This window comes from Anolis sagrei, chromosome Y (assembly GCF_037176765.1).
Source record: "Anolis sagrei isolate rAnoSag1 chromosome Y, rAnoSag1.mat, whole genome shotgun sequence".
NCBI classification, from domain to species: Eukaryota; Metazoa; Chordata; class Lepidosauria; order Squamata; family Dactyloidae; genus Anolis; species Anolis sagrei.
This window is the reverse complement of record NC_090035.1, coordinates 37,282,967-37,296,921: the sequence shown is the minus strand read 5'-3', so window position 1 is coordinate 37,296,921 and position 13,955 is coordinate 37,282,967. Positions and strand designations below refer to the sequence as shown.

Below are 13,955 nucleotides of genomic sequence, written 5' to 3'. Positions count from 1 at the left end.
GAAAACACAACTAAACTTTGTGGATATTGGAACAGACTTCGAGTATTTCTATCCTAATAGGTGCTTTCTTTCTACCAAGGCAAAGTAGCAAGATTTCCCTTCACAGTGTAAAAGAAAACTCCAACACTTACCTCTGGTTATAAGGAAAAAACATGTGGAGGTAAATGCAGAAAAAAAACCCCAAGAAAACCAGTTCTGTATACAAACAAGAACCAATATAATGACTATCAAATCATTCACCAATCTATAATTATTTGTAATTTAAATAACTACTAATCAATTAATTAGTCTTTCTATATGTCCTTTTCATAGTCCCCAAATATTAAACTTTATACTTGTTGAAATTATTACCACTTTCAATACTTACCACAGAAATTATCTTCTAATGGTTACTACATAAATTACCTGCACTTCATAATTTTGACCTTTAAAACTGTCATTATCTGCAAAATCTAGACAGCAAATCAAACAATTCACAAAGCTTTCTTTGGAATTGGCTTTATTACTCAGATTTCCGCAAACCAAGAAAAAGCTGCCAATGGCATTCTTGCCCAAACCCCCCCACTTTTCCTACTATTCTTACTACCTCACCCCCAGTCCCTTATCACAATTTTCCCTCAAGAAAAAAGTTAGTCCATCCAGCTGTGCTCCAGCCTTTCCACCAACACTTCTGGTTGGCTTCAAGATGTTACAGGGAAGATTTATGGTGAACTTCTGAGACGGCAAAAATCAGCTCCTGACAAAAGCCCTCCATAGTTTGGGTCCAGGTCCCCTACAGAATGACCTCCTCCTACACAATCCATTGCCCTTTAGGATACTGAGGCTCTCTGAGGTCCACTGAGATTCCAACCAACCAGCTGGTAACCATTACCCAGAGGACCCCCTTTTCAGTGGTTGCCCCACAACTGTGGAAAGAGCCTTGATTTACATTCTGTTACCACTATATATGAATTTACTGTATTTTTATGTTCATTTGTTTTTGAATTTGTTCTACCCTTCTCAAGCTATTAGGAGAGGTGGGTAATAAATACAAATTATTATTATTATTATTATTATTATTATTATTATTATTATTTGAAACACAACAAGATGAGTCCACAGCAGACACTTTTCTGGCTGTTGTATTGGATCACACATCGGACACTTCCCAAGTGTCTAGGACTGTGTGCTGTATCAGCAAATAATGTGTGCAGATCCCAGTAAGATGGCCGTCTGCAGCTGGCAGATTGTGATTTTGTCAGCACCGATTATGTTTAAGTACAGGCCAAGATCTTTAGGCACTGCACCCAGTGTGCCAATCACCATTGGGATCACCTTGATGATGATGATGATGACGATTATTATTATTATTATTATTATTATTATTATTATTATTATTATTGTCATTCCCTCCCCCTTTGAAAAACAGGGATGTTTCTTCCAAGTGTGCTCCAGAGATCAGTCACATTTCTGAGAAATCATGTTGCAATAAAAGTTTTAAATTGTTTTACTTACATGTCTCCCAGTAGAGACATTACAGGGGAATTTTGTTGTTGTTGTTCATTCGTTCAGTCATCTCCGACTCTTCATGACCTCATGGACCAGCCCACGCCAGAGCTCCCTGTCGGCCGTCACCACCCCCAGCTCCTTCAAGGTCAGTCCAGTCACTTCAAGGATACCATCCATCCATCTTGCCCTTGGTCGGCCCCTTTTAGCAAGCCATAAATCGTTGCCATGGGATCAGAAGAGACCTCAGAAAAAGATCTCTTAGGGAGGCCCCTGTTCATGATCCTCGTCACCTGGAATCGCGTCAGGCAAATGTTCATATGGAGCATCCTTCTGAACCATGAGCTTATAAAGACAACCATTTTATTATTTTACTATTTTTGCTTTATTTTAAAAATTCTTTTTTCTAGAACTGGGATTACTGAGGAGACTGTGGTACATATTTTACAGCATTGGGATTATTTGAAAATCGTCTAATTCAAAGGACAGATGGGGAATCTTTATCACAATCTTTGTCATTTTCTCTTTGTGCAAAAATCCCTGCCCAGAATCTACCTAAGTAAGTGTTAATGTAAGGACTCTTACAGTCATTACAGACAATACTTGCTAGAAACTCATCTTTCTAAGGCTAATTTCAAAGCAGAGGTGTAAGTTTTCAAAAAGGAGAAATAAGAGAACTTTGCAGAGGGACATTTGATACCAGCCTGACTGTTTGGAAATCATTTTACTTTAAAGAACAATTTGTTTTACTATAAACTTTTTTGCATTGGAGTACAATTTCATTTCTCTGTGTGTGAGATGTAAATCTCAGTTGGATTACAATTTTGATTTACTGCCTTTTATTTGCTCTGGATTACAATTTTATCCTCTATTTTTGGAAACAATGTGCTGAGGGACTTCTTATTAGGGAACTATTTTTGAGCAATTTTATTGCTATCTTTTGGAACTGTTTAGCTAGAAGAACTTTTTCCTTAACTATGAAAAAGCAAGAAACAAGAGAAAGCATTATTCCAAAACTGACATTGATATGTGGATAAACTAGAAAAGAAATATTATTTGATGATAAACAAGCAACAGATGAGAGAAGAATGATAGAAAGTGACAACCAGATTAACTAACACTTCAGGACTTGAAAGAAAAATACTAAATAAATATTCTTTAGGTAGGGAAAAATCAAGAAGACTTCTCTTTTCTCTGTAACAAATAATGATACTGGATGACCATGCCTCAGCAAGCAAAATATTATTACCACAACTTTAAACAAGATCTGGAAAAATAAGAGGAGCTAGAGGGAGCCTACAGTAGAGAACAACAAGAAGAATCAAGTGTAATGAGACAAGACTCGAGTAGTGGGAAAGAAGAGGGAGATTATTCAGACAGTGACAAGGAAAACTTGAGAAAGGTCAGAACAGGTGAAAAAGATTGGCAAATAGAAGCAAGCTGGCTTATTTAAGGAAAGTTATGAAAGATTGGCCACTAATTACTTTTGTGGTGAAAAGAAGAACATTGATGAGACAAATAGCATTGAGTAGAATTAATAACTTTATATATATCTGAGTTGCTGTGAATTTTTTGGGCTGTATGATCAATGTGTTCCACCTGCATTCTCTCCTGTTGTTTCGCTTTCATCTGTAGCTTGAATCATCAGAGGTTCTGTTGGCAATGAGGCAAATAGAGTGTGTGTGAATATATACGTACATATGTATATATTCACATACATACACACACATACCTGTGGAATAATGCCCAAAGTGAGAGAAAGAACACGTGTCTGCTTAAAGAAAGTGTGAATGTTGCAACTAACAAGCTTGAATTAGCATTTTTAATCCATTTTAAAATTATTATTGCAAACCCAAGGAGATTGGAATGACTCTTGACAGCAATTCAGCTATCTTGATAGCATATCCTTTTATTTATTTATTTATTTACCTTACTTATATACCACTGTTCTCAGCCCGAAGGCGACTCACAGCGGTTCACAACAAATACGAACAGCAAAAAATCAGTGCTATAGTATAGAAACAGTTAACAACCTAACACATTACACAATTAATAAACAGTTACTACAATACCCATTCACTGTCGTCTCGTCATCAAAAACATGTACCAGATTCGTCATCCATTGTTCCATTCCAGTGTTCATTAACCAATCATTGCACTAATTATTGGAACGCCTGCCCAAACAGCCAGGTCTTCACTTTTTTGCGGAATACCATTAGACATGGTGCTAGTCTAATGTCCGTAGGAAGGGTGTTCCACAGCCGAGGAGCCACCACCGAGAAGGCCCTATCTTGTCCCCGCCAGCCGAGCTTGAGAAGCAGGCGGGATCGAGAGCAGGGTCTCCCTGGAAGATCTCAAAGTCCTGGTGGGTTCATAGGCAGAGATGCGGTCGGATAGGTAGCTTGGGCCGGAACCGTTTAGGGCTTTAAAGGCCAACGCCAGCACTTTGAATTCAGCCCGGTAGCAGATCGGTAGCCAGTGGAGTTGGCGCAACAGGGGGGTTGTATGCTCCCTGCGCTCCGCTCCTGTTAAAATCATGGCTGCCGAGCGTTGGACTAGTTGGAGCTTCTGAGCTGTCTTCAAAGGCAACCCCACGTAGAGAGCGTTGCAGTAGTCTAAACGGGATGTAACCAGAGCGTGGACTACCGTGGCCAAGTCAGACTTCCCAAGGTACGGGCGCAGCTCGCGCACAAGCTTTAGGTGTACAAATGCTTCCCTGGTCACCGGCGAAACCTGGGGTTCCAGGCTCAGCAATGAGTCCAGGGTCACTCCCAAGCTGCGAACCTGCATCTTCAGGGGGAGTGCGGCCCCATCCAACACAGGCTGTAACCCTATGCCCTGTTCGGCCTTGCAACTGACCAGGAGTACCTCTGTCTTGTCTGGATTCAATTTCAATTTGTTTGCCCTCATCCAGACCGTCACAGCGGCCAAGCACCGGTTCAGGACCTTGACAGCCTCCTTAGTAGCAGGTGGAAAGGAGTGACAGAATTGGACATATCCACATACAGATGACACCGTACCCCGAAACTCTGGATGATCTCCCCCAGAAGCTTCATGTAGATGTTAAACAACATGGGAGACAATATTGAGCCCTGAGGAACCCCACAAGACAATGGTTGTGGGGTTGAACAGGTGTCCCCCAACAACACCTTCTGAGATCGACCCTCTAGGAATGACCGGAGCCACTGCAAAACAGTACCTCCAAGACCCATCCCCGCGAGGCATCCCAGAAGGATACCGTGGTCGACGGTATCGAAGGCCGCTGAGAGGTCCAGCAGCACCAACAGGGACACACTCCCCCTGTCGAGCTCCCGGCACAGATCATCCACTAAGGCGACCAAGGCTGTCTCGGTACCATGTCCCAGACTGTGCCGGGTCTAGATAATCTGTATCTACCAAGAATACCTGGAGTTGTGAGGCCACCACAAGTTCCAAGACTTTGCTCATGAAGGGGAGATTGGAAACTGGCCGATAGTTGTCAAATTTAGTGGGGTCCAGTGATGGTTTCTTCAACAGCGGTTTTATTATAGCTTGTTTTAAGCTCGCTGGAATCTTGCCTTCCCGAAGGGAAGCATTAACCACCACCTTAACCCACTCAGCCAATCCCCCTCTGGCCTCCTTTAGACGCCAGGATGGGCAGGGGTCCAGGATGCATGTGGTAGGCCTCATTCCTCCAAGTATCTTGTCCACATCCTCGGGTTTCATCAATTGAAATGAATCCATCAAAACTGGACAAGCAGGTGCTCGTGTTACATCCTCAGAGACTGCCATTAACATGGTATCCAGACCAGAACGGATCAAAGCGACTTTGTCTGCGAAGAACTGAGCAAAAGCTTCACAGCGAGAAGTCGAATCGTCAGGGTTCCCACCTTGAGCGGTGGGATTCAAAAGGCCTCTGACAATTCGGAACAGCTCTGCCGAACGGTTCTTTGCAGACGCAATAGTGGCCGCAAAGAAGGCCTTCTTTGCGGCTTTTATTGCCGCGGCATATGCCCTTAAAAAGGACACAAACCGTGTTCGATTTGGCTCACTCAGATCCAAACGCCACACACTCTCTAGTTCCCTCTTCCTTTGCTTCATCACTGCCAGCTCCTCGGTGAACCAGGGAGCTGGTTTAGCTTGGCTACTTGAGAGGGGACGTTCCGGAGCGATCATGTCAATTGCCCTAGTCATTTCCCCATTCCAGAGAGTGACCAGGACCTCAACAGGATCACCTACCGAGGCAGCGGGAAACTCCCCAAGAGCCATCAGGAATCCATCCGGATCCATAAGCCTCCTGGGGCGGACTAACTTAATGGGTTCTCCACCTCTGCAGAGGTTAGGGGGCGCAGTGAGCCTAAATCTGACCAGGAAGTGGTCGGTCCATGGCAACGGAGAGATGGTCAGCTCCTCGATCCCACCACCTTCCTCCCATCCCTGGCAGAAAACCAAGTCCAATGTATGTCCTGCACTATGAGTGGGACAAGATACTTGCTGGGACAGCCCCATGGTTGCCATGGCAGACATGAAGTCCTGAGCCTCTCCTGAAAGAGCTGCCTCGGCATGGACATTGAAGTCCCCCAGCACAAGGAGCCTCTGGGATTCCAATGCCAGGCTTGAGACCACCCCCGCTAGCTCAGGTAAGGAGACTGTAGTGCAGCGAGGTGGGCGGCACACTAACAGAATCCCTATTCTGTCCCGGTCACCCAACCTCAAGTGGACGCATTCAAAATTTATTGACTGCGGGATGGGGCCCCTGGTCAGAGGGATGGAATCTCTATAGACCACTGCGACCCCGCCTCCCCGCCCTCCGGATCTCGGCTGGTGCTGCACGGAAAAACCTGGTGGGCAAAGCTGGGTCATATTCACGCCTCCTGCTTCGTCCAACCAGGTCTCCGTAATGCACGCCAGATCTGCCCGCTCATCCAGGATTAAATCTTGGATGAAAGTTGTTTTTCCATTGACAGATCTGGCGTTCAACAGCACCACCTTCAATCCAGAGGGACCGCCATCCTGGTTACACCAGCTTACCATATCAGGAGACCGGTTTGGAATTACTAATGTTGTTACACGATTCCTAGGCCGAATTAATGGTCTCCTTTTCCCGCATCTCCCCTTCCCCACCACCACTTCTATGAGAGCCCCTCGGCTGGCGCAACACCCCTCCTCCTCCATGCTGCATTCCATATCCAGAACCTCAATATGTATTTCATTGTTGGCTATTTGCTTTGTTGGGATCTCAACTTGCCATGGTCTTCTGTTCCCTTTATCTCCCCCCAGCTCGCTTTGTCCCTTGCCCCTTTCACAATTAACTAACAATAAGAATAGTAAATTCTAAGACAAGATGGAAGTGTCTTCTGTTCCCTTATGACTTTGCTCTGGCTAGAGCACCCCTTGGTGCCAGAAGGGGGCGAGGCCTCCCAAGTGATGATATAGGCAGAAGACAAGATGGAAGTCTCTTCTGTTCCCTTGTGTCTTTGCTCTGGCTAGAGCAGCCCTTGGTGCCAGAAGGGGGCGAGGCCTCTCAAGAGATGATATAGGCAGAAGACAAGATGGAAGTCTCTTCTGTTCCCTTGTGTCTTTGCTCTGGCTAGAGCAGCCCTTGGTGCCAGAAGGGGGCGAGGCCTCTCAAGAGATGATATAGGCAGAAGACAAGATGGAAGTCTCTTCTGTGCCCTTCTGTCTTTGCTCTGGCTAGAGCAGCCCTTGGTGCCAGAAGGGGGCGAGGCCTCTCAAGTGATGATATAGGCAGAAGACAAGATGGAAGTCTCTTCTGTGCCCTTCTGTCTTTGCTCTGACTAGAGCAGCCCTTGGTGCCAGAAGGGGGCGAAGCCTCTCAAGTGATGATATAGGCAGAAGACAAGATGGAAGTCTCTTCTGTTCCCTTCTGTCTTTGCTCTGGCTAGAGCAGCCCTTGGTGCCAGAAGGAGGCGAGGCCTCTCAAGTGATGATATAGGCAGAAGACAAGTTGGAAGTCTCTTCTGTGCCCTTCTGTCTTTGCTCTGGCTAGAGCAGCCCTTGGTGCCAGAAGGGGACGAGGCCTCTCAAGTGATGATATATGCAGAAGACAAGATGGAAGTCTTGTCTTTTGCCACTGTTATCTTGTTGATGTTGTTGTTGTTTACTGCTGCTAATGCTGTTGTTGCAATATGTCTGTTTCACAAAAAGAGAAATAGGCTATTTCTGCAGGATTTTTTAGTGCTGCAGGATTTGACTCCGCTGAAAGCTGAATCAAGCCCCATAACTACAGCCTTTTGTCTTGCTTTCTGGTTTGCCAAGAATAGCCTTTAGAAAGCCACTTGTGTCTTGTTCTATCCATGATATTTGTTCCAGTATTTAAAATAATGATAATGAACTTTGAAGTTCTAATACTGAAAATAGATACCAATGGCTTTCTGGTTCTTTTTTCCCTCTATCTGTATTGCAGCCTATTTTTCTCCTTAGGTCACTGCTATCGGTTTTTGCTCTTCCAATTAAATTACATATATTTCCATGTCCCTGCATTATCCCCTTGCTGCTTCAGATAACTATCATATATTTTTTATTTATTGCAGTCTTGACCGAATATTGATATTTTTGTTACAGGACAATCCTCCATATGACAAAGGAGCATTCAGAATCGAAATCAACTTTCCTGCAGAGTACCCTTTCAAACCTCCAAAGATTACATTTAAAACAAAGATCTATCATCCTAACATTGATGAAAAAGGGCAAGTTTGTCTTCCAGTAATTAGTGCTGAAAACTGGAAGCCAGCCACCAAAACTGATCAAGGTAAGGGTTTTCAAATGTTGAACCCAGATTTCCCCAAACTAGGATTGATTGAAAGCTGGTAAACTATCTCATGCTTTAGGCTGTTGGAAATCGAAATTCCATTCCACAGTTTCAATATGTAAATTTTGCCTTCTACCATTTTTAAACTTCAATTTTATAACTGAATTCAGAAATAATTATATCTATGTCTATATCTATCTATACCTATATCTATATATCTCTATCTATATCTATACATATAATAAAAGTCAAAGTTTGTATGCAGAGGACAAAAGTGTAGCAGGAGGAGTATGTGCCAGCTTTCTGATTGGCTGCCGCTGTGGTGCTATTTGCATATGGTCTCTGATTGGCAAGCTTCAGTAGGAGCCCCTGGTGGAGAAAAGAGTTCATGACAGAAACGGGGACATGAGAAGGAAATTTGCATATGGTCTCTGATTGGCCAGCCTCAATTCCAAGATTCCAAGATGACAAAGAGAGGAAAGGAAAAGGCCAGGGGCTGAGTCAGAAAATTACCAATACAGACCAAACTTGGCACCCAAAGCCCCCATGACCCACTCGACATCCTACTGCAGTTTGGAGTAGGATGAACCATGGATGATGGAACTTGCAGTACCTATACTCACTTACTGAAACCACTGCAACACTCGCCATTTACTGATCTAAAACAAATTGACACACAGAGCCCTCGTGCCCCACTCTATATACTGCTGCAGTTTGGAGGAGGGTGGACCATGGATGATTGGACTTCAAGTACCTTCACTCACTTCCTGAAAACAATGCAACCATCATCCAAGGACCAAAAAAGACCAAACTTGGTATACAGAACTGCCATTACCCACTTTCTCTAATAACCCGGGCAGCGCTGGGTCCCCAAGCTAATATATAATAAAAGTCAAAGTTTGTATGCGGAGGACAAAAGTGTGGCGGTGTGGCGGGAGGAGTATGTGCCAGCGTTCTGATTGGCTACCGCTGTGGTGCTATTTGCATATGGTCTCTGATTGGCCAGCTTCAATAGGAGCCCCTGGTGGAGAAAAGAGTTCATGACGGAAACGGGGACATGAGAAGGAAATTTGCATATGGCCTCTGATTGGCCAGCCTCAATTCCAAGATTCCGAGATGACAAAGAGAGGAAAGGAAAAGGCCAGGGGCTCTGTCAGAAAATTGCCAATATAGACCAAACTTGGCACACAAAACCCCCATGACCCACTCGACATCCTACTACAGTTTGGAGGAGGATGAACCATGGATGATGGAACTTGCAGTACCATCACTCACATTCTGAGACTGCTGTTAACCTCATGCAATGACTGATCAGGACCAAACTTGGCACATAGACCTCTCATGATGCACTTTATGTCCTGGTGTGGTTTGGCTGGGGATGGACCATGGATTATGGGACTTGCAGTACCTTTACTCAATTCTTGAGACCACTGCAACCCTCATACAATTACCAATAAAGACCAAACTTGGCACACTGAATCTCCATGCCGCATTCTACATCCTGGTGCAGTTTCGAGAAGGATGCACCATGGACGATGGGACTTGCAATACCTGCACTCCCTTCCTAAGACCATTACAACTGCCAACTATGATGGATCAGGACCACAATATACACAGAGAGCCCGCATGACCCACTCTACATCCCGGTGCCATTTAGAAGAATTTGATAATGGATGATGGGACTTGCAATCACTTCACTCACTTCCTGAGACTCACTGACTGATCAAGACCAAACTTGGCACACAGAGTCCCCATGACCCACTCTACATCCTGGTGCACTTTCGAGAAGGACAGACCATTGATGATAGGACTTCACTCCCTTCCCAAGACTGCTGCAACCGTCATCTAATGTCCAATCAAAACCAAACTTGGCACACAGAGCCCCCATGATCCACTCTACATCCTACTGCGTCATGGAGACACAGTGTGCCAAGTTTGGTCTTTATTGATAATTGGATGAGGGTTGCAGTGGTTTGGAGTAGGGCATACCATGGATGATGGGACTTGAAGTACCTCTACTCACTTTCCGATACTGCAGCGACCCTCAACAATGACTGAACAACACCAAACTTGGCACATAGAACTCTCATGACCCACTTTACGCCCTAGTGTGGTTTGATTGTGGATCGAGCATGGATTATGGGACTTGCAGTACCTTTGCTCAATTCCTGAGACCACTGCAACCATCATCCAATTTCCATTAAGGACCAAACTTGGCACACCAGGTCTCCATAATGCACTCTACATCCTGGTGCGGTTTGGAGGAGGATGCACCATGGACGATGGGACTTGCAGTACCTTCACTCAGTGAAACTTCCTCAGACCACTGTGAGCCATATAAATAACTGATAAAGACCAACCTTGAAACACAATTTCTTTCTCAAATAACTCGGGCAGTGCCGGATCCCCAAGTATATAATAAAAGTCAAAGTTTGTATGCGGCGGACAGTTGTGGCGTTGTGAAGGAGTATGTGCCAGCATTCTGATTGGCTGCCACTGTGATGCTATTTGCATATGGTCTCTGATTGCCCAGCCTGAAAGTTCCAAGATACCGATTGGCTGACACTGTGGTCTCTGATTGGCCACCCTGAACATTCCGAGGCAGCAGAGGGAATAGGAAAGGGGCCTGAATCTGTCAGGAATTGTTGGAGTTGAAGTCCAAAACACCTTGTGACCCCCAACAATGACAGAACAAGACCAAACCTGGCACAAAGACCCCAAGACCCACTATACATTCTGGTGCAGTATGAGCGTAGATGGACCATGGATGACGGGACTTGCAGTATTTATTTATTTGCTTTACTTCTATACCGCCTTTCTCAGCCAAAAAGGCGACTCAAGGCGGTTTACATAGTAAAGGTTAACACAACAATATCAAAAGCAGTTAAAACGCATTATACAAGACATATCAAATCAAGCAATTAATTAACATAGACGTGCGCCTCAGCAAACAAATCAAAATCAGAATCCGCAATCATAGTCCTTATACCAATTCCTATGTTCAGTTCTACCATCTTACTGTGTTTCATTGCACAATTAGCCAAACGCTTGTTCATAAAGCCAGGTCTTGACCTTCCTCCAGAATGCCAGCAGTGAGGGGGCCTGTCTGATGTCCACAGGTAGGGCGTTCCACAGCCGGGGGGCCACCACCGAGAAGGCCCTGTCTCTCGTCCCCGCCAACCGCGCTTGCGATGCGGGCGGTACCGAGAGCAGGGCCTCCCCAGACGATCTTAATGTCCTGGTGGGTTCATAGGAGGAGATGCGTTCAGAGAGGTAAGTAGGGCCAGAACCGTTTAGGGCTTTATAGGCTAAAGCCAGCACCTTGAATTGTGCCCGGTAGCAGATTGGCAGCCAGTGAAGCTGGCGCAACAGAGGAGTGGTGTGCTCCCTGAGTGCCGCTCCTGTTAGCAACCTGGCTGCCGAGCGTTGGACCATTTGGAGCTTCCGAGCAGTCTTCAAGGGCAACCCCACTTAGAGAGCGTTGCAGTAGTCTAAGCGGGATGTAACCAGAGCGTGGACTACCGTGACCAAGTCAGACTTCCCAAGGTACGGTCGCAGCTCGCGCACGAGTTTTAACTGTGCGAATGCTCCCCTGGTCACCGCCGAAACCTGGGGTTCCAGGCTCAGCGATGAGTCCAGGGTCACACCCAGACTGCGAACCTGTGTCTTCAAGGGGAGTGCGACCCCATCCAACACAGGTTGTAACCCTATACCCTGTTCGGCCTTGCGACTGACCAGGAGTACCTCCGTCTTGTCTGGATTCAATTTCAATTTGTTCGCCCTCATCCAGACCGTCACAGTGGCCAAGCACCGGTTCAGGACCTCGACAGCCTCCTTAGTAGCAGGTGGGAAGGAGTGACAGAGTCGGACATCATCTGCGTACAGATGACACCGTACCCCTCAACTCCGGATGATCTCACCCAGCGGCTTCATGTAGATGTTAAACAACATGGGAGACAGTATAGAGCCCTGAGGAACCCCACAAGACAACGGTTGTGGGGTTGAACAGGTGTCTCCCAATAACACCTTCTGAGACCGACCCTCTAGGAATGACCGGAGCCACTGCAAAACAGTACCTCCGAGGCCCATCCCCGCGAGGCATCCCAGAAGGTTACCGTGGTAGACGGTATTGAAGGCCGCTGAGAGGTCCAGGAGCACTAACAGGGACACACTCCCCCTGTCGAGCTCCCGGCGCAGATCATCCACTAAGGCGACCAAGGCTGTCTCGGTACCATGTCCCGGCCTAAAGCCAGACTGTGCCGGATCTAGATAATCCGTGTCTACCAAGAATACCTGGAGTTGTGAGGCCACCACACGTTCCAAGACTTTGCTCAAGAAGGGGAGATTGGAAACTGGCCGATAGTTGTCGAATTTAGTGGGGTCCAGTGATGGTTTTTTCAACAGCGGTTTTATTATAACTTGTTTTAAGCTCGCCGGAATGATGCCTTCCCAAAGGGAGGCATTAACCACCACCTTCACCCACTCGGCCAATCCCCCTCTGGCTTCTTTCAAAAGCCAGGATGGACAGGGGTCCAGGATGCATGTGGTAGGCCTCATTCCTCCAAGTATCTTGTCCACATCCTCGGGCTTCACCAATTGAAATGAATCCAATAAAACTGGACAAGCAGGTGCTCCAGCTACATCCTCATCTACTGCCATTAATATGGTGTCCAGACCAGAACGGATCAAAGCGACTTTGTCTGCAAAGAACTGAGCAAAAGCATCACAGCGGGCTGCCAGGTTGCCAGGGCTCCCGTCTTGAGCGACGGGATTTAAAAGGCCTCTGACAACTCGAAACAGCTCAGCCGGTCGGTTCTTTGCAGACGCAATAGTGGCCGCGAAGAAAGATTTCTTCACGGCCTTTATTGCCGCGGCATATGCCCTTAGAAAGGACACAAACCGTGTTCGGTTTGGCTCGCTCGGATCAGAACGCCACATGCTCTCTAGTTCCCTCTTCTTTCGCTTCATCACTGCCAACTCCTCGTTGAACCAAGGAGCTGGTTTAGCTCGGCTACTTGAGAGGGGACATTCCGGAGCAATCGTGTCTATTGCCCTAGTCATCTCCCTGTTCCAGAGAGAGACCAGGGCATCAACACAATCACCAACCGAGGAGGCGGGAAATTCCCTAAGAGCCGTCAAGAATCCATCCGGATCCATAAGCCTCCTGGGGTGGACCAACTTAATGGGTCCCCCACCTCTGTTGAGGTTAGGAGGTACAGTAAGTCTAAATCTGACCAGGTGGTGGTCGGTCCATGGCAACGGAGAGAGTTTAACCTTAGAGCACTATGGTTTAACCTTAGAGCACTGTGGCCCACACCAATGACGCATCATTACCAAACTTGGCACACAGAGGCCCAATGGCCCACTTTAAAATCTGGTGCAGTTCAGGGCTGCATGGGCCACTAATGATGGGATTTGCAGTACCTTTACCCGATTCACTTCCCACAGAACATTGTAGCCCCTACAAATCAGAGACCAGGCCCAAACTTGGCACACAGAGTACTTATGGCCCACTCTACATCCTGGACAGACCATGGATGATACCTTCACTCACTTCCTGAAACCACAGTGACACTCACCAAATATCAATAAAGACCAAACTTGACACAGAGAGCCCCATGGCCAACTCAATATTCTGGTGAGGTTTTTTGGGAGAACAGACAATGAATGATGGGACTTCAATTACCTCCACTCACTTCCCAAGACTTCTGCAACACTC

At 46.2% G+C, this 13,955-nt stretch overlaps 1 protein-coding gene across 6 annotated transcripts in view; it reads left to right on the top strand.

The window, feature by feature from the left end:
- Window positions 1-13,955, top strand: part of LOC137095171 (ubiquitin-conjugating enzyme E2 L3) — a 290,392-nt gene that overhangs the window by 238,960 nt on the left and 37,477 nt on the right. For all 6 annotated transcript variants that reach the window (XM_067461529.1, XM_067461523.1, XM_067461527.1 and 3 more), the window contains one exon: window positions 8,050-8,236. In XM_067461529.1, the coding sequence (XP_067317630.1) occupies window positions 8,050-8,236 (187 nt within the window). The remainder of the gene's footprint in view (window positions 1-8,049; window positions 8,237-13,955) is intronic.